This window comes from Macaca mulatta, chromosome 12, assembly GCF_049350105.2.
Source record: "Macaca mulatta isolate MMU2019108-1 chromosome 12, T2T-MMU8v2.0, whole genome shotgun sequence".
In the NCBI taxonomy this organism is placed as follows: Eukaryota; Metazoa; Chordata; class Mammalia; order Primates; family Cercopithecidae; genus Macaca; species Macaca mulatta.
This window is the reverse complement of record NC_133417.1, coordinates 29,305,477-29,333,102: the sequence shown is the minus strand read 5'-3', so window position 1 is coordinate 29,333,102 and position 27,626 is coordinate 29,305,477. Positions and strand designations below refer to the sequence as shown.

The window sequence follows — 27,626 nt, the reverse complement described above, 5'->3', positions numbered from 1 at the left end:
ATTCAGGAGACCCATCTCACATGCAGAGACATACATAGGCTCAAAATAAAGGGATGGAGGAAGATTTACCAAGCAAATGGAGAACAAAAAAAAGCAGGGGTTGCAATACTAGTCTCTGATAAAACAGACTTTAAACCATCAAAGATCAAAAGAGACAAAGAAGGCCATTACATAATGGTAAAGGGATCAATTCAACAGGAAGAGCTAACTATCCTAAATATATATGCACCCAATACAGGAGCACCCAGATTCATAAAGCAAGTCCTTAGAGACTTACAAAGAGACTTAGACTCCCATACAATAATAATGGGAGACTTCAACACTCCACTGTCAACATTAGACAGATCAACGAGACAGAAAGTTAACAAGGATATCCAGGAATTGAACTCATCTCTGCAGCAAGCAGACCTAATAGACATCTATAGAACTCTCCACCCCAAATCAACAGAATATACATTCTTCTCAGCACCACATCATACTTACTCCAAAATTGACCACGTAATTGGAAGTAAAGCACTCCTCAGCAAATGTACAAGAACAGAAATTATAACAAACTGTCTCTCAGACCACAGTGCAATCAAACTAGAACTCAGGACTAAGAAACTCAATCAAAACCGCTCAACTACATGGAAACTGAACAACCTGCTCCTGAATGACTACTGGGTACATAACGAAATGAAGGCAGAAATAAAGATGTTCTTTGAAACCAATGAGAACAAAGATACAACATACCAGAATCTCTGGGACACATTTAAAGCAGTGTGTAGAGGGAAATTTATAGCACTAAATGCCCACAAGAGAAAGCAGGAAAGATGTAAAATTGACACTCTAACATCGCAATTAAAAGAACTAGAGAAGCAAGAGCAAACACATTCGAAAGCTAGCAGAAGGCAAGAAATAACTAAGATCAGAGCAGAACTGAAGGAGATAGAAACACAAAAAACCCTCCAAAAAATCAATGAATCCAGGAGTTGGTTTTTTGAAAAGATCAACAAAATTGACAGACCACTAGCCAGACTAATAAAGAAGAAAAGAGAGAAGAATCAAATCGACGCAATTAAAAATGATCAAGGGGATATCACCACCGACCCCACAGAAATACAAACTACCATCAGAGAATACTATAAACACCTCTACGCAAATAAACTGGAAAATCTAGAAGAAATGGATAATTTCCTGGACACTTACACTCTTCCAAGACTAAACCAGGAAGAAGTTGAATCCCTGAATAGACCAATAGCAGGCTCTGAAATTGAGGCAATAATTAATAGCCTACCAACCAAAAAAAGTCCAGGACCAGATGGATTCACAGCTGAATTCTACCAGAGGTACAAAGAGGAGTTGGTACCATTCCTTCTGAAACTATTCCAATCAATAGAAAAAGAGGGAATCCTCCCTAACTCATTTTATGAGGCCAACATCATCCTGATACCAAAGCCTGGCAGAGACACAACAAAAAAAGAGAATTTTAGACCAATATCCCTGATGAACATCGATGCAAAAATCCTCAATAAAATACTGGCAAACCGGATTCAGTAACACATCAAAAAGCTTATCCACCATGATCAAGTGGGCTTCATCCCTGGGATGCAAGGCTGGTTCAACATTCGCAAATCAATAAACATAATCCAGCATATAAACAGAACCAAAGACAAGAACCACATGATTATCTCAATTGATGCAGAAAAGGCTTTTGACAAAATTCAACAGCCCTTCATGCTAAAAACGCTCAATAAATTCGGTATTGATGGAACGTACCTCAAAATAATAAGAGCTATTTATGACAAACCCACAGCCAATATCATACTGAACGGGCAAAAACTGGAAAAATTCCCTTTGAAAACTGGCACAAGACAGGGATGCCCTCTCTCACCACTCCTATTCAACATAGTGTTGGAAGTTCTGGCTAGGGCAATCAGGCAAGAGAAAGAAATCAAGGGTATTCAGTTAGGAAAAGAAGAAGTCAAATTGTCCCTGTTTGCAGATGACATGATTGTATATTTAGAAAACCCCATTGTCTCAGCCCAAAATCTCCTTAAGCTGATAAGCAACTTCAGCAAAGTCTCAGGATACAAAATTAATGTGCAAAAATCACAAGCATTCTTATACACCAGTAACAGACAAACAGAGAGCCAAATCAGGAATGAACTTCCATTCACAATTGCTTCAAAGAGAATCAAATACCTAGGAATCCAACTTACAAGGGATGTAAAGGACCTCTTCAAGGAGAACTACAAACCACTGCTCAGTGAAATCAAAGAGGACACAAACAAATGGAAGAACATACCATGCTCATGGATAGGAAGAATCAATATTGTGAAAATGGCCATACTGCCCAAGGTAATTTATAGATTCAATGCCATCCCCATCAAGCTACCAATGAGTTTCTTCACAGAATTGGAAAAAACTGCTTTAAAGTTCATATGGAACCAAAAAAGAGCCCGCATCTCCAAGACAATCCTAAGCCAAAAGAACAAAGCTGGAGGCATCACGCTACCTGACTTCAAACTATACTACAAGGCTACAGTAACCAAAACAGCATGGTACTGGTACCAAAACAGAGATATAGACCAATGGAACAGAACAGAGTCCTCAGAAATAATACCACACATCTACAGCCATTTGATCTTTGACAAACCTGAGAGAAACAAGAAATGGGGAAAGGATTCCCTATTTAATAAATGGTGCTGGGAAAATTGGCTAGCCATAAGTAGAAAGCTGAAACTGGATCCTTTCCTTACTCCTTATACGAAAATTAATTCAAGATGGATTAGAGACTTAAATGTTAGACCTAATACCATAAAAATCCTAGAGGAAAACCTAGGTAGTACCATTCAGGACATAGGCATGGGCAAAGATTTCATGTCTAAAACACCAAAAGCAACAGCAGCAAAAGCCAAAATTGACAAATGGGATCTCATTAAACTAAAGAGCTTCTGCACAGCAAAAGACACTACCATCAGAGTGAACAGGCAACCTACAGAATGGGAGAAAATTTTTGCAATCTACTCATCTGACAAAGGGCTAATATCCAGAACCTACAAAGAACTCAAACAAATTTACAAGAAAAAAACAAACAACCCCATCAAAAAGTGGGCAAAGGACATGAACAGACATTTCTCAAAAGAAGACATTCATACAGCCAACAGACACATGAAAAAATGCTCATCATCACTGGCCATCAGAGAAATGCAAATCAAAACCACCATGAGATACCATCTCACACCAGTTAGAATGGCAATCATTAAAAAGTCAGGAAACAACAGGTGCTGGAGAGGATGTGGAGAAATAGGAACACTTTTACACTGTTGGTGGGATTGTAAACTAGTTCAACCATTATGGAAAACAGTATGGCGATTCCTCAAGGATCTAGAACTAGATGTACCATATGACCCAGCCATCCCATTACTGGGTATATACCCAAAGGATTACAAATTATGCTGCTATAAAGACACATGCACACGTATGTTTATTGCAGCACTATTCACAATAGCAAAGACTTGGAATCAACCCAAATGTCCATCAGTGACAGATTGGATTAAGAAAATGTGGCACATATACACCATGGAATACTATGCAGCCATAAAAAAGGATGAGTTTGAGTCCTTTGTAGGGACTTGGATGCAGCTGGAATCCATCATTCTTAGCAAACTATCACAAGAACAGAAAACCAAACACCGCATGTTCTCACTCATAGGTGGGAACTGAACAATGAGATCACTCGGACTCAGGAAGGGGAACATCACACACCGGGGCCTATCATGGGGAGGGGGGAGGGGGGAGGGATTGCATTGGGAGTTATACCTGATGTAAATGACGAGTTGATGGGTGCAGCACAGCAACATGGCACAAGTATACATATGTAACAAACCTGCACGTTATGCACATGTACCCTACAACTTAAAGTATAATAATAATAAATAAATAAATAAATAAATAAATAAAAAAAAAAAAAAAAAAAAAAAAAAAAAAAAAAGAAATGGTGCCATTTAGAGCTCCATTTTGTGTGTCTGCTATTAGCAGGTTTTGCACTTAACAATGGGGATCCTTTGTTGAGCTATGTATAACCACCACACATGTCATTAGGGCCTTAGAGCAAAGAGAAGAGTGACAGGGGAAAGAAACTAATTGACATCAGAGAAAGATCTTGTCTCTCTCTTTTCTTCTTTTTTTTTTTTTTTTTTTGTCTGTCTAATTCTAATTCTTAAGAAGGTCCCAGGTTGTGGATACCCTCTGGTGGGTATTTATGTGGCATATGATCATCTTTATATGCCGCACCAAGGTATTCATCACCTTACTTCAGTCTCAGCCTTTGTTGTTACCAGTTTGTCAGTTTTGTTCTTTTCCCATCCTTGATTAACCAACCAGTATATAGCACTGGCTGTAAGTTGATGTCAGTCTTTACCATTGGCCATCTCTATTTCATGTAAAGTGAACCACCAACCCACTGTGAAGGAGCCCTTCACTACTGTCTTTATCTTTCCTTTATTTTAACTCATGGCAGAACATTGTGCAGATCTATTTACCAGCCAGGTCAGTCTTGTTTCATTTTTCATTAATTGGTTTTAGAACACCTTCCATTAGGCTGTAAGTGGGGTAAGAGGCAGCGGTGGGAGTGGGCACTGAAATCCGAAGCACTTTGTGCAGTTTACCCATGCATTTGAAAACTGCCAGTGCTGGATTGCATGCTATTTCCATCTTACAATGAAACGACTGCTGAAAATGTTCCAATTTTATGATTTGGTAAATTACATAATGCCAAGTACTTAACAGGTAGTTTCTATTGTGTAGATACTTGGTGTCACAGGGTTACATACTCACAGAGCCTAGTAGCAAACCAGAGACTGCTTTTCAGATGGCATATAGTTGTCAGGGAAAGAGGGTAAAGAGAACATGGCCTAACTCCAAACCTCTCAGGGACTGCACTGAAGTTCTTATACTGGGGCTTGCTGAAAGCTTTATTCAGAATCTCTCTACTACAGATCTTTCCAAAACAGTTACGATTGCAGGTCATAAGTTTAAAGGGACAGGGCAGCTTGCATTCCAGCCTATACTTGCTACAGAGACTTTTTTGCTCCAAAGTCCTACTCAAAACCATGAGCCTTTCAGTTAACTTAGTAAACACATTGAAACAGTAAGGCTGAATAAGTTATAATTACCCCCAAATCTAGAGTATCACCACCTTGGATTTCTTTTTTTATTAATCGGCAGGAGTCAATATAGTGGTTGACTTTTACTTTATAAAAGAGATCCCAACATGCCGTAGATCAGAGGGTCCAGAAATTTCACCAATGTAGTAGGCCTCTGAGTTTCATGGGTATTTATCACCTTCTCTCAGGTATACATGTATTTCTTCTTACTCATTAGGTACAATAAGGAAAATGTCATCAATAAAATGAACTAGCAAAATACTTTGTAGGCCATCAGGAAAATTAAGCTCCCTTTAGAATGTATTATGAACGGAGAATGGGAGAGCCGACGAGTGACAAGAACATAATAGTATACTGTTTTTCCTAATATATAAAGACAAAATGCTTTTAACTAACTTTGCTGGTAGCAATAAGAAAAAAAAATTGTCAAGTCATTATCTGTATACAAGGTGCCAAGGGCTGTGTTGTTTTGCTCTCTAAGAGAGACCCCATCTAAAAAGATAGCTGTAATTAACATCACTGTCTGATTTTTTGTGTTGATATGTACCAGAAGACATCTGGGTTTTGCACCCATCAGACAAAGTAGAAAGGATTGAATACCTCCCATGTCATGGGTAAGAGGATCATATTTGGGAAGGACTTTATCTAGAACAACACCAATTGGTGACCTGAACCATAAAGGGCTAAGAGTTCTCAAAGTAGTAAGTATGACTTGGAAATGTAGTCATGTAAATTTGTGGCCTCCATCCCAGAAGTACCAAAGCAGAGACTTTGGGGTGGTGCTTAGAAACCTGTATTTTAACTAGTCCTCCAGGTGATTCCGGTGTGAGCTAACTGGTTTTCATTCATTGGTTTTAGAATACTTTCCATAAGGCTATAAGTGGGGTAAGAGGCAGCAGTGGGAGTAGTCACTCTTCTATTTACTAATTATACCTGAACTGAGCCTTAATTCTTGAACCAGGTGAATCATTGTAACATATGTTTGAGCTTTTGCTGGACTCATTGTGATACAGACTGGAGTCAGCAGTTCATCTATCACTGGACTGTCATATGTCCCCTCTTTGACTTGTACATGTTAAAGATTTTAGACCTAGGGATTAACATCAGTTATTCCACTACTTAATTATGTCCAGAAGATTTGTGTGTCTCCATTTACGTACTGAAAAAACATCATGGAAAATGGCCACGAGCATCTCGGGGGAAGGCTTGAGCTATTACTTAAAATATACTGCACTGGTCACATAGTAGGGTCTTTTTCTCTATTAAAGGACTTAGGTCTAGGCATCATGTAAGAGATCACAATTGTCTATGTTAGTGAGCTACAACTGCTACCAGACCTAGAATTTTTTTTCTTATATATGTAAATCAGTAAAAAACAAACTTTCCATCCTTGGGTGTGATTAACAATCACCACACATCACTACAGGTCAATATTCTGATTGCCACTTTGTCCTTGTGAATTTTTATGGCAATTACACCTAGTTTTAGCTGCTGATGTTTAAGTTCTACATCCTGACCTTTCTTATGTAGGATCTTATTAATTATTCTCATTAAAAATAGGGAGCCCAATTCCAGTGAAGCATCCTCTACCATCATTTCTGACCTACAGAGTCAGCTACCACAGAACTTATCAAAGCTGCTGCCTTGCCAATGCAATTCTTAATGATTTGGTGAAGACAGTATCCTCTGGGCCTTCCATGAGGGTAAGGTTCATGGGTGACTAAGCAGGTTTGAAGTAGGTCCAGTCCAACATCTCCATCTCCTTGATATTTGGTCTTCTTCTAGTGCATGTCTAGTTCACAAGTAAGTCCAGGCCTAAATTCACCATAGATTTAATGCAACTCTTAGAAGCTCAAGTTAAAACATTAAATGATGGATCCAAGGTGACTATTTCCATGTAAACAAACTCATCTTAGGTCTGAGATATATATAGGGCTTATATATATGGCTTATATATCAGACATAATTGTCCTGAGACACCAGCTGTCATACAGTCATTCTAATTTTTCACCCACAATCTGAGTTAACATTAAAGTCATCAATTTTTTTCTTTTCTTGGTTTGTCCTCTCCTGCATTATTATAATCACTTTTGTCATCATAGCAATGAGGGGCCATAGGTGATCTCCCAATTTCCTGCTCTCCATTTGCATTCATAACACACCACCACCAGTGTTAATCTGGGTAATTGTGAATCCATTACATGCCATTGGTTTCTAGAGCAAGAAAATAATTCGTGCTCTCCTTAAATATATGAGCAATGCAATGCGAGAGTCCCATTTCCTGGGGTCACTTTGGTACAAATGACTTATTACTTTGAGTTTAAGCAGGAAAGAAGTGGCTTACTCAAACAAGATGATTGATTTGAGTTTAATAAAAGCGTTTTTAATGAATGAGCAGGATTAATGGAAAACCAACAGTCATAAATGATTATCACTCTTGTGCCTGAAGTAGCAAAGGAAAGTAGATTGAGGGAGTAATTACTGGAACCCAGAAACAGAATCTCTAGCTATAAAAGAGAGCCACTCATTTTACAGAAGCTATGGCCTTCATTAGAGGAATATAATCATTCCTTGACCATCCAGCAGGAAGACAGTTGGCTGAATATTCTCTTTTTGCTCTCTAATCTCATGCCAGTGCTTCTTGCCTGATGATGCCTACTAGAATCTAGGGTTCAAGGGAGCTCATTGATGTAGTCCATAAATTTTGTCCTCAAGAGTTTGTGGAGAAAAGTTGCGAGTGGGTCAAGAGGGAAAACAGAAGAAAACATCCAGCACATATTCCCATTTAAGCTTTATTTATAACCTCTAAATAAACTGTTATTCTACAAAAACTTCTTACATATGCTTTGTTGAATTTATTCCTAGTGCTTTTTTGGGGATGTTGATATTTCAAATGGCATATTTTTATTGCATTTGTATTTGCTGTTGGTGTAAATAATTGCAATGAAAATCAATATGTTGATTTTCTATCTGAAAAATTTACTAAACACTCTTAATTTTAGTAGTTTGTCTGTATTTTTGTGGCCTATTGAGACAACTTTTCATTTGTAATAATAAGGTTTTTATTCTGATTTTACAATCTTTGTAAGTTTCCCCTCCACCTTACTGGGCTGGTTAGGATTTCTTAATATATTATATTGAAAAAGAATGATGATATTAGAAATCCTTATTTTCTTCCTAATTTAAAGTGAATATTCTAATATTTTATTATTGCATATAAAGAAAGCTGTTACATTTTTTAATAAAAACATTTTATCAGGTGTATTGTTATCTTTTGCTGCATAACAAGTTACTTTAAAAATTAGTGGCTTGAAACAACAACAAACATAGGTTAGCTCATATTTTCTGTGAGTAATGAACCTACGAGCACCTTAGGTATATGATTCTGTCTTAGGGGGTCTCTCATGAAACTGTAGTCAAAATGTCAGCCAGGGAGACAGTAAGTTATAGTCAAAATATCAGCCAAGGCTATAGTCATGGAAAGATTGACTGGAATTGGAGTATTGGCTTCCAAAATGGCCTGCTCATATGGGTGGCGAGTTGATGCTGGTTGCTGAATGGAGACTTTAGATAGGTTCCACATGGACCTCTCTATAAGGTTGCTTAAATGCCTTTAGAACATAGTAGCTGGCTTCCCTCAGAGTGAGCAATCTAAGAGACAGTAAGGCAGAAGCCAAAATGTTTTTATGACACCCTTGAAAGTAACACACCTCTATTTCCACAGTATCTTATTGGGTACACAGATTCACTGAATATCATGGAGAAGTGTTAGTTAAAGTTATGGGAGGTCATTTCTTGGACTGAGCTCCTGCACTAGACACAATCAGACCAGACTAATACAGAATAGAGTCACTCATGCCAGCTTCCACATAATCAAAGTGAACTTAGAAAAAAAGTTTTCCAAAAAACAGGAGATACACAGAGACCCATCCAAATGGGCCCCTTCAACACGAACCAGCGCAGTCAGAAAGTCCTCTCTACTTTAACTCTGTAAGGAAAGTTACTTTAAAACAACCAGTCAACTTTTTGTTCCCTATTTCTGCTTTCTTCAGCCTTTTCCTGCCTATAAAGCGCTCTCTCTCTGCTCAGTTCAGGGAAGCGCCTTTCTGTTTCCCAGATGGAAGGCTGCTCAACTTATGAATCACTAATAAAATCATTAGATCTTGAATTTTTTTTGAAATTTTGTTCTGTGATAGAGGAAATTACATAAATACATGAAGGTAAGAACAACTAGGAGGTAAAAATTATTGTGGGACATTTCGGAGACCAACTACCATATCAGGTTAGTACTTTTCTTCTATTCTTTCTATTTTTTCTATTAAGAGCTTTGCCGCAGATTGTTCCATTTTTTCGAGTTCTTTTTGAGCATTTATTGAGATGATTACAAGGTCTTCTTGCTTTAATATGTTAATGTGACTAATTATATTAATAGATTATCTAATAAGCCATCTTTGTATTCTTGGATGTATTCCAAAATTGGCGTAGTGTATTTTGCTAGATTAAGTTAATATTTTCTTTAGAATTGCATGAGTGAGATTGGCCAATAATTGTTATATTTTTATAAATTGTACAGTCTTTTCTTATTGTGGTTTCAAGGATATGCTAACCCAATTTAATGAGTTGGAAAGTGCTGGCTGTTTTACAAATTTTATGTAAAAGTTGGTGAATCCTTAGAATTACTTTTTGAGTGTTTGCTGGAATGTATAGGCAAAGTCATCTGGACCAATTATATCTTGTATATAATTACATTTAATCATCAATTGAATTTCTTTAATGTTAAGAAATCAGTTCAATTGTTTTGAGTTTTTCTTTCAAGGAATTTTATGTAAGCTACTAATTTTATTCTCATAAAACTCATCATGTTATTCCCATTACATTTCATTCTCTATATCATGCAATATGTCCCTTTTTTTCATTCCAGATGTCTTTATTTGTACTTTTATCTTGATCAACATTTTCAGAAGATTACCTGCTTTTCAGTGTTTACAAACAATCTTAGGCTTTGTTAAATTTCTTTTTTTTCTGAAAATTTCCAACTTTAGGTGACATTGCAGTTATCTTCCTAATTTACTTAAAATTCTTGCCAATTGTTTTATCTATGTATGAAATTAATGTATATTCTTCAGTTGGTGATTGCAATGCTGATTAAAAATTGTACTTACAATTTTATCTTTTATCTAAATGACCATTTACTGAAAGAAATATGTTAAAAATCCAGTATGTCAGTGAATTCTCTGGTACTTCAGTGGTTTTTAACTTTCATATTTGAGGCTATATTAATATATTCTAGTTAGTAATTTTTATAGTTTTTTATAACTTTTTATTATTATATAATCCCATCCCCATTTTTTAGCCTAGAATCAAACCATACAAAGATGGAATATGGTCTCTTCAGACATGGGAGGGCTCAAACCATTAGTATGTTCTTCAGCAAAATAATGGAGTAATCCATAAAAAAGAAAGCCATGGAATCTAAAAGACAATGGACCCACCCAATTAAACAATAAAGACAAGTCCCAGAATGAGATCTCTATAATAAACCTAAACTATAACCAGTTTGGATTGGAGAAAGACAATGAAGGACTGGAAGTTTGGTAGCTGGATAAAAAGAAAAAAGGTTTTATAGCATATAATCTATATTTAAGAAGTTAAAAATTAATATAATGAAAACAGGTAATAATATATAGGGGAAAAATCAACTAGACACTCCAAAAGGGGGAGAATTGGGTGAAAAAAATGGTTCCCAGATGGGAAGTAAAACGAAAAAGAGCACACTTTTAAGCACTCAATAAGAGACAGTTGGACTGGATGCCTAGTGAAGAAAATTTATATTCCAATATGCTACCTGGACTAGTAGAGTGCTACATTTATTTGGTCATTAAAAATGTCTGTGGCATAAGGGTGAGGGAAAAGGAAACAAATGTTAATATTATTATTGCAAAAAAAAAAGTGGTCAAAAGATTATTGAATATATGGATGTTTGTATATATTTTTGAATTTAAATTATAAATGATAGAATATTTAAAATAATGTAAATATGAAAAAGTAGAAACAAAAAACTATATTTGCAAGCTCAGTGCTCATCATTCATATTGAAATCAATTGCTATTTTCCAAAGTTAATAAATCAATAAATACAGGTAGAAATATATTTTCTGCAATTACGACAATACACATTTACCTATGCAAAACTGATGAAATTACTCAAGACATTCCATGTGTTTGTGGTCAGTCACTACATCTCACAGTGAAGATAAGACTTGGACATTCAGTACTCTGTAAATAAACTGAGAGTCACTTTGAAACTTCACTGCATCCCCTGTGTTTTCTTTCTTTTCTTCTTTTTTTTTTCACTTTTTTTTTAAAATTATACTTTAAGTTCTAGGGTACATGTGCACAACGTGCAGGTTTGTTACATATGTACATGTGCCATGTTGGTGTGCTGCACCCTTTAACTCGTCATCTACATTAAGCATATCTCCTAATGCTATCCCTCCTGTCTCCCCTCCCCACAATAGGCCCCGGTGTGTGATGTTCCCCTTCCTGTGTCCAAGTGATCTCATTGTTCAATTTCCACCTATGAGTGAGAACATGCGGTGTTTGGTTTTCAGTTCTTGTGATAGTTTGCTGAGAATGATGGTTTCCAGCTGCATCCATATCCCTACAAAGGACAAGAACTCATCCTTTTTATGGCTGCATAGTATTCCATGGTGTATATGTGCCACATTTTCTTAATCCAGCCTGTCACTGATGGACATTTGGGTTGATTCCAAGTCTTTGCTATTGTGAATAGTACCGCAATAAACATACGTGTGCATGTGTCTTTAGAGCAGCATGACTTATAATCCTTTGGGTATATACCCAGTAATGGGATGGTTGGGTCATATGGTACATCTAGTTCTAGATCCTTGAGGAATCGCCATACTGTTTTCCATAATGGTTGAACTAGTTTACAGTCCCACCAACAGTGTATTCCTAGGTAATACCATTCAGGACATAGGCATGGGCAAGGACTTCATGTCTAAAACACCAAAAGTAACGGCAACAAAAGCCAAAATTGACAAATGGGATCTAATTAAACTAAAGAGCTTCTGCATAGCAAAAGAAACTACCGTCGGAGTGAACAGGCAACCTGGGTTTTCTTTCTAAGACAGACACACTTCTTAGAAACATCACTCTTCAAAGAAAGACTTGAGTGGGCTAACTGGCTAACTGAATGCTGGTTGCGAGGGAACCAGTGTGGTCGTACCAGTGTGAAAAAGTGAGTTTGTTGTCAGTTCCAACCTAGAATGTTTGATTGATATCTGGGTGACATATATGAACTCTTGGACCAAGACGAACAATAAATTAAAAATAAGACAAAACAAAACAAAGAACCTCAAAATTTAGGAACTGAATCACTTACCAAAAAAAGATAGTTAGGAAGCTAGTGAGTATGTTCTGGGATCATTGCCTGAGTTCAGAGAGTTTTTGATGTATTGTTTATTGGACAGTCATTGCTTGCCTGTGTATTTGTCTAGCCTGAAAGTATAGCACAATTGGGACATGCTGGCTTTTTGTCTCTTAATCTGCAAGCCCACGGTTTGATAGTGAGTAGAATGGTAATAGACTCTGAAGACAGTTTTCAGCTTACCTGGAAAAGCTAATTATTTATGGTAATGTAAACCTATCAGCCATTGACTGAGTAGAGCTGTGACAGCCTACAGTCAGATGAAGTAATTTTACTGTCTTGGTGACCATCAGCATGACACAACATTTGATGGAACCCATATTACTGTTACATTAAGGCATCCAAATGTGTTTTTACAGCATGGTTTTCTCTTGTTTTAACTATGTTATTATAAGTCACTTTACAGCATCTAGCAATCCACTATCCTGCCCTATTGCTCCTGTATTTCACAAGTGAATGTCTTCCTTAAAATAGCCATAATATTTTCTTTGCTCCCAGCCCCCAGGGAACAGTATGTTTTAATTAACATATACATTACACAACTATCTGCTCCTCTTAGTTTTCTGCATAAAAGGGATTGAAATTTGTTCCACCAAAGAAGTAAAGTCAACATGCTCAGAGGGCGCGTTGCAGGTATATTAGCATTTGAGAGGCACAAGTGTCATAACTGGTTTAACTGAACAAAGCTATAATCTACATTTCAGAAAACTGCCAGGGAGAAAAATCAATTCTGTATTTGAGTTGAATTCAAATAAATCCAGCACTATGTATCTGCATTCTGCATATATATCCCTGTTGGGATTTCTACAAATTATTTGCAATGAAAGGCTTACTTAAATTTGTTTAGAGAGAGGCATATATTTGCCATTTTTCTTCAGTGGAAAGGTCTGTTCTTAGAAATTTATGGAAATAACTTGTATCTTCAAAAGTGACTACTGTTGACCTTCTATTTTTCAATTTTTATTTAGGTACAATTATTAAAAATTTAAGCTTTGATTATAAATTTATTCATTGTCTGTAAGAGATGGACTAAGTAAATTGGTACTGGCATATATAATCTAGTGTCAGATTAATCAATGGTAGTGAATATTAAGACATGTATATATTTAATGTTTCTACAATTGAAAACAGATTGGTTTGTAAGGTAAATCTGCTAAGTTAAGGAATTGGTATTACTATTTAGTACTTAAAAACTTATTTTTTGTATCTTTTCCAAATCTTAGGATGAGGCAAGATACTGGTGTGTTGTCATTGTATTTGAAATACACAATGCACGTGAAAAGCCAATAAATTAAAATTTTATACTTAAAGTAATTCCCAGTTTAAAGAATAGAATCAACAAAATATAGTTTCTGAGTAAAAAACAAATTTATAGCACTTGAACTTTGTTTTCTTTAAGCTACTATTTGCTGCTCTAGCTTCAGGTAAAACATTCTTATTCATTATTTAAAATATAAAATATGACAAATTCAACTTACAAGATTTAAAAAAGTTCAAGTAGTTACTCCAAATTATCAGACTAATTATGAAGACCATCAGGGCTATAGCATCACACAACTCCTGTTGGAATCACTCACATAGACGAAACTGAGAATGGAAACCCCTGTTGTGCCATAAGGGATGTTAAGTGGAGTTCTTTGGTTCTGGGAAAAGCCCTGAAGCCTTCATGAGGACTGTGAATGCTTTTCTTTTCCTTTGTGTCAAGTACACAAAAAGGAGGACTTGAAACTTCACCCACTTTCTAATGTGCTCAGAACTTTCCTCCTTCTCTCTCTCATTTGCAGTACTTGGAGCAGCCTGAGTAAGTACTTCATACTGAGTTATCTACCAAAGGTGATTCGCCTTACCGTCCAAGCTGTCTAGTTATCCTGTCCAAAGGAAGATACAATACAGAGCCATTAAAAGGAACTACCCTCTTATTCTGTTAAAACAAAAGATGGAAACAATAAGAATTATTCAATGGCCCTGCATAGAGCATGACCATATGTCCACATTTGCCATTATGATCAAATCTATAAGATCTTAGTTTGCAATGTGACACACAGCCATTTTTCACCTTGGTTAGGCTACAAGATGGGAGCCATTCCCTGTCTATTGGTTAGCAGATTAATCCCCCAAGTAGTTTCAGACCTATTCTAGTTGATTTGTTACAATTTGCTGATGAAATCATATTCCAAAGTACCTAACAACATCTATAAAATAAGAATAATAAATTAGTTTTTGCCTAATGTAGTGAGATGGAGCTTATTAACTCAGAGAGGTCTTAGAACTTTTCTTGTTAATCTTGAATTTAGTTCCCCTGAAGAAATACACACACACACACACACACACACACACACATACACACATGCCTGTATACATACATACACATATATGTAATCTCAGAAATATTAGTCATGAATAAAACTTTTATAAATTGCTTTTTGTGACAATGGCCTTGCTTTCTTCCAACTTCTCATAAAATAACCAGCAGCTGAAGGTGTCTCTACATCCTTTACTTTTATTTCTTCAATTTCTGTACAACTTTTTGCCATGTTCTATCTGTCATTCCAACTGCATGTTTCCTTGTTACTTTATTGTTAAATATCAATATGCTTATGTTAAAAAGGTGTCAATGAACAGTGTTTGGGTAAAGGGTCTGATAATAGAAAACTTGGTGGGGAGACGGTATAATATGCCATTTTAAGGAAATTTCCCATAAAAATTATATCTATACAGAATGTATTTATGAGGGGTGAGTAGCCACACTCACAGAAAAGCCCTTTGACTGTGCCCTTTATGCTTTTATACATGCAGTAAATCAATAATGCTTGATAGAGAGATACTTAGAGATTTGAGAAATAAGTTGAAGCTGCAGTTTTAGGAAGCAAAATAACAACAAAATGAGACTCATGAAGTTTTTCATCCCTGAAATGAAAAACAAGCTCATGGAAAAAATTGACATTGATATCTAGAATGCTGGCCATTTAGAGACACAACTTTCATTGGCTGTGTATCAAAGATCTCTTTGAGATTACATCTACCAGATTTTAAATTTATGAGAAAAACACAGCAAAATGTAGCATCCATCAGACATGGTATGAACTACTAGCTTGAAGTAGTTCATATTTCATCACACTATCTTTCTGTCAATGATGTCACATCTTTGTTAGGCTAGGTTTTCATTGCTCTGAAAAACAGTGCACAGAAATCAATATGAAATTGGAAATGAAGGTGATAGCATCCAAATAGTTTCCAAAATTTGAGAAGTTCCAAGAACATAAATCGACTTTGGCTCCTAATGACTTGGTAATTGTGGTAATTTAAAAATAAAATAAAAATATTACTTTTTAAATTTATGCATGTATTTTTCTTAAAGGCTACTAAATTCTTAAGACATAAATTGTTTTGATCTAACTATTCATAAGCAGAATAAACATTGCTTTTGGCCAACTATTGAGACACAAAGGCTCTGCGGATCGAGAAAGTTTGGGGACTTCTGAATCATATTATTTTGTTGTTTGACATTGTTCTATCATTTGAATCTGTTGAACTTGCTTTAAGAATAATCATAAAAGGTCAAGTGACCTCCTAGGAACTTTTTTTTGGTATGCCTGTGTGTGTATGTGTGTGTGTGTGTGGGTGGGTGTGTGTGTAATTCCTATATTCTGTGACCAAATAGTCCCCAGTTTCCTAGTCTCTACCTATAAGTGAATTGAGGCAGGGTTTTCTTAATGAGGTAATTGGGTAGCATACACTGCTTTCAACAACTCCTCCTTCCAGAGTGAAATTGGTGAGGCTGCTCCATAATAGACATGGGATAAAAACTCTTTGGTAGGAAGACTGCCAATAATATGGATCATGAGGTATTAATCAAAAACAATTTCACGCTGTTTGATGAAAAAAAAATTGATACAACTGTTTGGTATCTCATTCCTAGATCAATCTAAGAATGTTAAAATGTCCTCACCCTGGTTCTTATCACAAAGAATATGGACTTTCGATTGAATCTTTGGGGCAACACTGTCTAGCCAATTATCAGTTACCTGGCCCTCTATCCTTGCCAAAAAGTCTTTACTCTCCAACTTGCAACTCAAACTCCTCTTCTTCCTAAGCCCTACTTTAATCCCCTAGATGCAATTAGTCAAGCCTTCTTTTCTGCACCCATCCATATCATTGTTTCTTATTGTTTATATGTGCTTCCCTGGTTTGTAAAGTTATTAAAAATAGGAATATTCTCAGGAAACCATTGTCAAGTTGTTCTAATGAGCCTCCTTCTTTTATGAATAACTACAAACTTAATGATTTTCTTCTTTTTCGGAAAACAAATATCATTAATAAATTATGATCATTGCCAATTGCAGGACCTTAATCTTATGGAATGCATAGAAAATGATAGTTAATTCTATAAAATCTGAGGGTAAATGGCTGTGGCCATGGCTAAGATACTGACTGGCTGTGGTCACCCCCAAGGGGAAGAGGAATCAATATTCCAGCACATCTGAAACCCACTTCTGGCACACCTATGTACTTAGCATATTAGCTGATAAGATGTTTTATCATGCTTTGGTTACATCATTATATAAATTTCACAGAAGAAAACTCACAAGCATTATAACAAATGTAATACATAAGCTTGTAAAATTCCTGTAAGATCCCTCTGTCCCAAAATAATTGAGCTTGATGTTTAATGTTGTTATTAAAGAACTATGCAGAGCTTGGCATTAAAACCATTTCTCCCCGGGGCCTCTGCCCACAGGGGAATCTTCTGAGGTGAAGTGGTTGAATGCTCGTCTTTTGAGATTCCATTACTATAAGCATTTCTCATTCATGAAGTCTTTGCTGGACTAATATGTAACACAGACCAAGCACACAGGTAAATTCACCTGTCTAATCCAGGGTAAGGAGTGTAGGAAGTCATGAGGTTGTGGTGCCATGAATCATATCATGTTTAAAACACCCTTGTGGCTGCCTATAATATTCAGAATAAAATACAAATTCCTCAACATGGCTTCCGTGGTTGCATGCTGTAATTCATCTAACCTCATTCAATCACTCTGCAAATATGGTGAGCAAAATTAAGATCCGTGCCCTCATGGTGTAACATCTAAATGCAAGGAAAAAATAGACAAACTATAAAATAAGTATGTTTAGTAAATAGAATGTTAGAAGTAATCAGGCTATTAAAAAAAAAAAAAGAAGAAGAAACTGGGGAGAAGAAACTAGGTTGAGAGAACCAGTAGGAAAGAGGTCAGCAGTTCTTTTCTGTAGAGAGCCAGATAATATTTAGGCTTTGCAGGCCATACTATCTCTATTGCAACTACTCATTCATTAATGTATTGTCTATAGCTACCTTCAGAGAGTTGAGTAGTTGCAATAGAGATTGTATGGCCTGCAAAGCCTAAATATACGATGTATATTTGTTTAATCAATGAGAGTGAATGTCATTTCTAAAGAGTGCATTCAACATTCAGTTCCAGCAAATTACCATGAAGGACTGAGGTATTTGTTACCAGATCGTATAAGTTTTCAAGAGAACCTAGAACTCCAAATTTTTATGTAAAAGCTCTCAATTTTAAATGACTTTAATTCAAAAACAAAAACCCTTTGCATACAGAACTGAATCTTTCTGCAAGCTAATTTTCTGGGACTTCTACTATATACATTCACAGGGTAGATCAGTTGGTGTTTGTGAGTCTGTTTTCTACACTGTGCAATGTGGAAACTGACTTAGGTGGCTTTTTAAAGTTAATGGCTAGCTAGTAGCAGTACCAGGCACAAACTCACTTCTGATCTCCTACTTTTATTCTCTGCCTATAAGCACTACACATGTTAAAACCATTTGTCCTGTAGGAGCAATGTGCTGTCCTAAGGAAGTGTTCATAGACTTCATTTATGAACTTTTGAATTGTGTATCAGTTTATGGGATATACGTAGTTTTTTTACTTATATTATTTTACTTGGCTTTCCTCCTGAGGAGTAATCACCCCAAATCTTTGGATCTGTCTGGCATAATTTTCAAGTAAAGTAAAAGTCAGAAGGCATCACATTGCATTCAACAGTGTAACTCTGAGCACTGCCTAACCGATGGTAGATGTTTATATATATATATATGATTTGCTTAAATGAATGAAAGACATATGTAGTGATTATGATATTTGGGAACTGGATGTAACTGAAATAATATTTCAGGCATGTATTATTGGAAAAGCAATTTTATTCAAGCCATGAGTACTAAAAATCTAATATTATCGACACAAATTAAATATATGGATAATTGTTGAATCTGTAATGAATGAAAAACTTGAATGACCTAAGGGTTCCAACTCTGAATATACAATACTCATTGTGGATAATTTTTATTGTACTTTTGATATATAGTGAATATTAAGCATTTTACATTTATTATTAGTGTCTGAATTTAGAGGAACATAATTTTATTATCTTCATTTTGTGGGTCAAACAACTGAGGCACAGAAAAGTTATATGCCTGGTCCAGGATCACACAGGCAATAAACGGCCTAGCCATGGTCTGATCTCCAAAGCAGCCTTTCTTAAACTACTAAGAAGGCTATTGATGATTTAGCTAAAGTGAACTTTTGAAAGTACAATTCTGGGAATTGTTTCATCAATTATACTAGTAAAATAAAATATTCCCTTTTTGCTTTCTTTTTTATTTTAAAATTATGGTATCAGTGGACACAATTGGCTAGCTGGAGGGCTCACCTAGATGTTAAATGGTTAATAGAGGTCACAGTGTAAATGAAAACATCCTGTAATCTGGTCGTTTGTCAGATTTGTAACATTTCAATTTTCTTCCTTCTCTCACATCATTTATATATCAGTGTTTGCATGATTACAGCGGTTTTTTCTAATATTATTTCAGCTCTAACTGTTCCCTAAAAGCTACTCTATGTCATTGTGACTGGCACTGGTTCCTAGTATGCCTGATAGTGTGGAGGGGTAAGATTCCTTTTTTATTTTCTGTCAGCGATAGCAGCTGTCAAGTCCTAAAACACTGAAAAACTGATATTAATACTGTTTTTGTCAAAGCAAGGGCAAGGCACTTCAGAAGTGAATAAATCTAGAACAGCCAACACTGCAGTCTCTTGAGCAGTTTATTTGTTATAAATACAAGTCAATACCACAAGATGGCACCTTTTTACTTTCAACACCTATGATTACAAACAATTATCTTCATAAAATGGTCTCAGCTTTTTAATGTGTTGTTTTAGATATTATTGAAACCTTATAAAAGCAAGACTTTCTACAAACAGGATTGGTGTTTGATGTATATTAAATGAGGTCAGATAATTAAATTTGAAAAAAGAATTTATAAATATTCAGATAAGAAAATTGAAATTACAAAAGCAGAGTTTGTCATCATTAAACTGAATTACAACTGTGTCTGGTTAATGCTATATCTACATGGATAAGTTTTTGTTAAAATACAGTTTTAGTAATCAAATAATCTACCTCATTCTCCAATTTGACCACATATTTCATTTGTACACTCTAACATTCAGTACACATTCCCTGCAGAAATGACCTAGCTTTCATCTAGTCCAGCAATTAACACACACTCTGCTATTTTCAGTAGCTGCAAACCATGAAGTGCCATCATCTCCTGGCTACAAAACAAAATACAATATTTAAAGGTTAAAAACTCAGAGAATTTCTGAAATGGTAATCCATTCTCTCTGTGTTCATGAAAATAGGCAATCCAATTTGAAAGTCTTTAAACCAATGTAAACTTTAGAAAACTCAGTGTTGACGTATGGGAAGAATAAAGACTTTGCACTAATATAGTGCGTAACAATGCAGTGTCAGACTCGTCATTTACAGTAAATGCCTTGATTGGACTTTCCTCTGGATTGTCATTATGCTGCTGAAGATCAAGTTTACTCAAGTCTGTGGGAATTCCATCATGTTTTCTTCCTCCCAGTTCCAAACAGGAAGAGAAGGGTTTTCAGGTCCCTTGGGAAAACCAAAAAATAAAATACTCACACCCACAAACAACTTGAAAACAAAATGGCAGACCTAATAATCCTTGACTCCATGTCCAAATGAAGTTGAGGCAATATTACTTTTGCAATATTTGTATTCTGCCCAATATATCACATCATGAGATTCCTCAAAAAACTGAGAAGTCTGAGAGCTACAAAAGAGAAAGCGGTTAAGGCAGTTGATGTCTACATTTGGATTTCTTTTTCAGGTTACATGTCTAAGTCTCCATCGTAGGCTAAGGTCAGAGGCTTCTGTTGGGGAGGTGTGCTTTGATGTGGTTTTGGCTTCTTGCTGCAAAGGGAAAAAAAATTCCTCAGATAAAGTAAGTTCATAGAGCTCTGTTTCATCTGCCAAAGACAATTTTGAGGTATAGAAATTCAAGCAGTAAAAATGACAAAGAGATTCATTTCTCTACATGTGCGAGTTTCCTTTTGTGAATATTGAATGCTTTCACTCTCCGTGAAGGAGAAGCCATCATTTTACACAATCTTAAAACTGGTTTAGTGGAATGGAGGAACTTAGCAGAAGGGCTGTTTCCGTTTTTATATTCTTGTTGATATACAACAACGGGAATGTCTTTTCTCACTAATTTTTAAGCTTTTGTGACCTTCACATCACAGATGCTCAACATCATAAGCAGCTGGAGCAGCCAGGCCTCACCCTGCTGGTCTTGTTTTTCAGTAAACACACTTCTGCTCTGACCTGGAACCTGACATTTAGCTGCCAAGATGCCAGAGTGTGTCAGGAAAATTTAACCAATTCTACTCCGTGCAAAGCCATTCTCACCTGGTCTCTGCTTTACCTGAAGTCCACAACTTTGCCAGGTCAGAGAAGGCTGTTTTTCCTTCTCATGGAGAGAAAACATGTTGAACAACATCCCCAAATCATACAGCGATGCCCCAGATGTGGGGCAAAACACCCTGCAGTACATTCCTTGTTTCTTAGTACGGGAAAATCTTAACTTGTATTTACAAATGCTTGTAACCTTTAATTCTGCCACTTAACTTCTCTCACCGCCACACTTACCCTCCCTCCTCAAGGGCTTTGCTTTGCCCGGCCTACACAGCCTGACTTCACCTCTCTCCCTGTCTCCAACCTTCCATGCTTTTATTTTATATTAGCATCTATTGCTTATTGGATGCATACTAAGTGCCAAGATCTGTGCTGAACATTTTACACAAAATCTCTCAAAACATCCCAGAACAACCCTGCAAGGGAGGCATTCGAATTATTGCTACTTTACACAGAAGGACCACCGATGTTGTTTACATTCCCTCAGGTCACTGAGTGAGTGGCAGAGCCTGCATTCTAAGCAAATCTAACACACGTTAACCTTTTCACCACACTCTCCATATATCTATACATTTGGCACTTGGTAGAAATTCATTTGGCACTTGGTAGAAATGACATTTTTTGGTCTGCACCTATGAATTAATTTTTGTATTCCGAGTGAATCTAACTTAAAAACAAAGATTTTAATCTATACAATTCAGTGGCATGTGGCACAGTCACAGCGTGGGTGCCATCACCATTATCTAGCTCCAGAACCTTTTCATCGTGCCAAAAGGCAACTCTGCACTCTTTTTTTTTTTTTTTTGAGGCGGAGTCTTGCTCTGTCGCCCAGGCTGGAGTGCAGTGGCGCGATCTCGGCTCACTGCAAGCTCCGCCTCCCGGGTTCCCGCCATTCTCCTGCCTCAGCCTCCCGAGTAGCTAGGACTACAGGCGCCGCCACCACGCCCGGCTAATTTTTTTTTTTTTTTTCTACTTTTAGTGGAGACGGGGTTTCATTGTGTTAGCCAGGATGGTCTCGATCTCCTGACCTCGTGATCCGCCCGCCTCGGCCTCCCAAAGTGCTGGGATTACAGGCTTGAGCCACCGCGCCCGGCCGACTCTGCACTCTTCCAAGCAGTCTCTCCCCCATTTACCCCTGCTCTCAGCCCCTGGCAACCATTCGTCAATTAACTTTCTGCCCGGATAGATTTTGATATCTTAAATGGAATCATGCTGTATGTGGCCTATTGTGTCTAGCTTCTTACACTTAATGGCTAAAATGGTGAATTTTATGTTACGTGAATTTTACTGCAATAAAAAATATTTGATAAAATTAAAATGGTTGTAGGGAGAAACTCCTAGTTAAAAATGCTCAAGTTTTAATTTAAGGAGTAAAATTAATTTTTTGATTGATGTTTGAAGCAAATGATACAAGTTAAAGAAATAAATTAAAAATGGTTTTGGCAGAACTCCTAAAAGGAACTGCAGATTCTCCTGGTGCCCCCCACTCTGGCACCTGGCATGCTGCGGGTGCTCATTGAGAATGTGCTGAGTCCTGGGCAGAGATGGCTGCAGGCAAGCAACTTCCAACCAGAGAAGCTGCGGAGATGCAAAAACATGATTCAGAATTTTCTCCCGAGGGAGCTTCAGCCTTCAATTTCCTGCTTTCCAGGTCCTCTCCAATTTTCAAAACGGGCATTGCTTAATTATCTGAATAACATCCAATTTAACTTTATCTATACTAAATATGTTCCAGTGACTCTAATTATACTGATGGGCTCAGGCTCTGGCATGAACCCCGCTTGACATGGAGTCCTGGGTATCCCATTCCACGGCATTTTAAGGTGCTAAGAAATCACACACACACCAGAGGTTGAGGCAATCTGAAAGTGACAGCCTGTAAATCTACCCTGACGGTGGTGGTGGTGACGGGGTGGGTTGTCTTAATGGCAAAAAAGAGTACATGGAAGTTCATCTGAAATTACAGCAGGAGTCTTCTCCCTCCCACCTCTCTTGGCTTTCTTTTTTGTGTGGGAAGGGTGCAAAGAAGAAGAGAGGGCTAAGAAATGTAGTTGCTTCCAAAACAGAGATTTTGGCGGTCTACCCTTAATTGGCATTTGCTAAAGGCCACTGGGCAAGGATAAATTAGAGAATCCTAAACACTGGGGAGTTGAGAATGCAAAGCCAGGAGAAAGGCTAGAGGTGGTCATATCTCTATAAAGAGACAATACTATCTCCGGGGAGACACGTCAACTTGGCCAGTCTGTATGATCTAGGCTTGGAATATTCGATTCCAAATTTACACAAATATGTTCATACCACTTACCATGTTTGGAATCATGGACTCTGTGGCCACCTCTGGCGAGAAGAGGGGGCTACTAATAGGTAGGCCTTGGACCTCTGTGGGCCATGTGGTATGCTGGGGTTCATTGGGATTAGGACCTCATTTATCATGCATCTTTTCATATTGTGCAACCACCCCCCAATTGCCAGATACCAAAATCGCAATTATGAATACATGAGATCTGAGAAGTTTTATGGCTTAGAATAGATCAGCCTCCTCTCAAATATTACTCTCTGGACCACTGAATATAGTAGCACTTCGCCAAATAGCGGCTTGGCAAGGCTTTCTGGCTAGTAAAAAAGAACCTCAGCAGGAGGAGCTGAGGGGCAAGACTGCACTCAGCAAGGCCAACATTGAGGAGGCCAGCAAGTAGGAGCCTTGTCTTCAGAGCCTCTGGCTTGCTTTCCTTTCTCCCTATAGTATCCATATTTTTCCTTTAGAAGTAAGTTTATTTCTTTTTTTTTTTCTCCTCCACTCTGGTTTAAGAAAAGGTATGATCACCTCCCTCACTCACTAAATCAGGACCCATAAATGCCTGGCACATCATAGGCCACCAACACCACCGGTCATCCTGTGCCCAGGTGGACATCTCTAATCCATCACTCTATTCTCTCCTGTTGAGCTGAGGTGTAGCCTCATCATTCTTCCTAACGGAGCACTCTTGACAGCCATAGCCACTTTTAGAGTTGGCACAAGCACAAAACCATTTTGCAATCCTAGCTGTGAAAGATCACTGGCAGACACATTTTAAAGTGACCTCTTTTAGGGTCATTTGCATTTTAGCAAAGGATAAAAATTCATTAAGCCAGAAAAGTGAGCTCATTGTGGACTGACAAGCCAGCCTCTGGCACTTCTCAGCAAAGACTCATTCTCAAGCCAGGAGAGATTAACTAGTTTGATGAAAGCAGCAAACCATATTTTGTTTTTGCAGCCACTTGTGAGAGACAAGCCTATGGAGATGCAAGTACCACTCTCAAATTTGGGAAGAATGAGAGTGTATTACAGAACTATGCTGGGCAAGGCAGACTGGACATTATTATCTGGTGTAACTTCCAGGTGCTACATCTAGGTTAACAGAAAGTTCATCCAGTGGTCATCCCCATTAAATTGCTTCATGGATATTTACTGCCAGGGGAGAAGGGGCATCAATAATATTTCTGAAACTCCAAACACTAATGGTAGATGTTCAAAGGCTAGTATTAGAAAGAAGTAGTCTTTAGAAGACTATTTTTTGACATTTTCTCAGAAGCATTTTCAAGTTTTATTATAAATTGCTTTCATCTGAAGTATACACCAAAGACCTGGCATATTTCAGCAGTTCTCTTGTCCTAAGGCTTCTGTTTTTGGCAAAAACATAAAATCTCTAAAACTGTCATCCTCTAACTCTTCTGCAATCCATTTAATAGAATTAGATGCTGGGAAAATATCTATTTGGGTTTCTTTGGCAGCTCATATGTAACCGTAAATGGTACATGTTTTTATATCAATAGGTCTGTACCAGGTCTACAGCTTACTTTACCTGTGAAACAAGGAGCCTCTAAGAAATGTGGAAGCTATAGACATTTTGTTGAGTCTAAGGAGTTTTGGGCATCACTCAAGAGAAAGAAATCACAAAGATTCAAAGGCCAGTAGAAAGAGTGTGCACTCTAGGGATAGGCAAACCTGGGGTTGATTCTACCATGCTGGTGACCTCAGAAAAGTTAAGAAATTTCACTAGGGATCAATTACTGTTTAAAATAGGGATGGCAATAGCAACACCTCCTTGGATTATTATGATTGAATAAGGCAATGTATGTAATATTTGACATATAAATATTAGACTTTTTTCCTAGACTGTTTTTTTTTTTTAAATACAGGCAATAAGTTTTTACTAATACATTTTATTTATTTGCTCAATAAATCTTTATCAAATTCATGCTTTAAAACAATCCATAAAGCATAGTCATTACTTCTCTCCACCCAAACTCCCTGGGGTTTGATAGAGGAGGAAGATGTTTATATAAATAACTACAATATTATAATGGCATAATTACCACGAGAAAAGGGACATGAACAAATTATTCCAGACTGTTTAAAAAGGAAAATGTTGGTATTTGAGTTTTACAGGGATTAATGAACAGGCAGAGTACCAATAGCTAGCAATGGAAAACAAGGAGTAAGCCACAGAAGCAGAAACTTCCTTGGAAAATTAGAGGGGCAGTTCCCTAAGTGACTGATATGGTTAGATTTTGTTTCCCAACCAAAATCTCATCTTGAATTGTAATCCCCATAAACTCCATAATCCCCACATGTCAAGGGAGAAACTAGGTGGAGGTAATTGAATCATGGCTTCTCCCATGCTGTTCTCAAGATAGAGAGGTAGTTCTCAAAAGATGTGATGGTTTTATAAGGGTCTCCTTCCCCTGCTCTCAGCACTAAATCCATCCTGTTGCTCTGTGAAGAAGGTGCCTGTTTCTCCTTTGCCTTTGGCCATGATTGTAAGTTTCCTGAGGCCTCCCCAGTCATACAGAACTGTGAGTCAATTAAATCTCTTTCCTTTACTAATTACCCAGTCTTGGCTATTTCTTCATAGTAGTATGACAATGGATTAATATAGTGCCCTAATGTGAAATTATTCCTCCTCAAAATTATCTTTCAGAAAGAGGCGACAGTCTTATATTCAATGACTATAAAATCTTTTATATAATGAGGGGCTACATTTGCTATACCAAAAGCTATTTAAAAAAATGCAAATCACAGATATACACACAAGACAAATAAAATGGCCATCTCCCTAATGTATGCAGATAGGTATTTGGATGTGAGGATAAAAACCTCTGAAACAGCAGCACAAAGAGATCCAAAGAAGTGCTGTATCTCAAACAACTTGGGTGGAAATGAATATACTAAACCTGATACTGAAGTGAACTGTGGAAAGAAAGACTAAAGCAGTGATAAGAGTGACTTATCTGAAAGGTAGATGGAGACATTGAATAAAATTAGGTTATGAATATGAAATTAGAGAAAAATGAGCATTTTATATAATGAAATACTGTATTTATGTGTGATATAAGATAATAAATGCAACTATAATTTAGCACATTGATTAAATATTAGCATAAACAATTTACTATCTTATCTAAATCAAAAAGTTTATTTAAAAAGTCAATTTTTTTCTTTTTTAAAAAATTTTCCTTAGTTAGAAAATGAAGACTTAAATGTGTTTGAGCCTATATAACATACGCGCCTATATAGGATATAGGGAATTAGTAGCAGATACATTTGAAAGAGTTGTTTGGGCTCCAGTTGTGGAAGACTTTAGTCAACTGGTGAGGCAGCCAAAACATGACTTTAGTTTTGCTGTCAGTGGGAAGCTAGAGCTCGTGTGTGAGTAGGAAAGGGCTGATCCTTGGAGCTAAGCTTCAGAAAGACGAATCTGGCTGTAGACTGCAGACGGGAGCCGGTCCAAATATGAGCGCTACTTCCACAGGGACATTATTAAAGGCAGACATTCAGCATGAAAAAAATGTCTATGAGATACAATGTGCATAAATACTTACGTAATTTGGCTACTGAAAAGTAAAGAGAAATTTCATTGATACTTTATATTTTAAAATTCACCAAAAAGCGATGTAGCAAAACTGCACTTGTATCCCATGAATATATATTAAAAAAATTCTCTAGAAAGTGGTTTGTTTACAGAATACAATGATGTACCTAATTAATTCCCAGAACTTAGAGTCATGCAGAAAGGGGCCTTAATAAACATTTGTTGTCAAAGGAATAGATTACGGTTAACACATTCTTAGGTTGAAGGGAATGGAGAAAAATAAAAAAGGCAAAATGTATGTGTTACTACATGTAAATTTTTAATCTTTTAAATATTTAAGGGAAAAGGGAAGCATAGAATCTGGATTTGGGGATATGGTTGGTTACTAACAGCTAGA

The 27,626-nt window shown here is 36.9% G+C and overlaps 1 protein-coding gene across 1 annotated transcript in view; it reads right to left on the bottom strand.

Annotated features, from left to right (window-relative positions):
• Window positions 1-19,683: 19,683 nt before the first annotated feature.
• The window catches only part of THSD7B (thrombospondin type 1 domain containing 7B), a 788,242-nt gene continuing 780,299 nt past the window's right edge, over window positions 19,684-27,626 (bottom strand). The window contains exon 27 of the mRNA XM_077956542.1: window positions 19,684-20,876. Within this exon, the coding sequence (XP_077812668.1) occupies window positions 20,795-20,876 (82 nt within the window). The 3' untranslated portion in view covers window positions 19,684-20,794. The remainder of the gene's footprint in view (window positions 20,877-27,626) is intronic.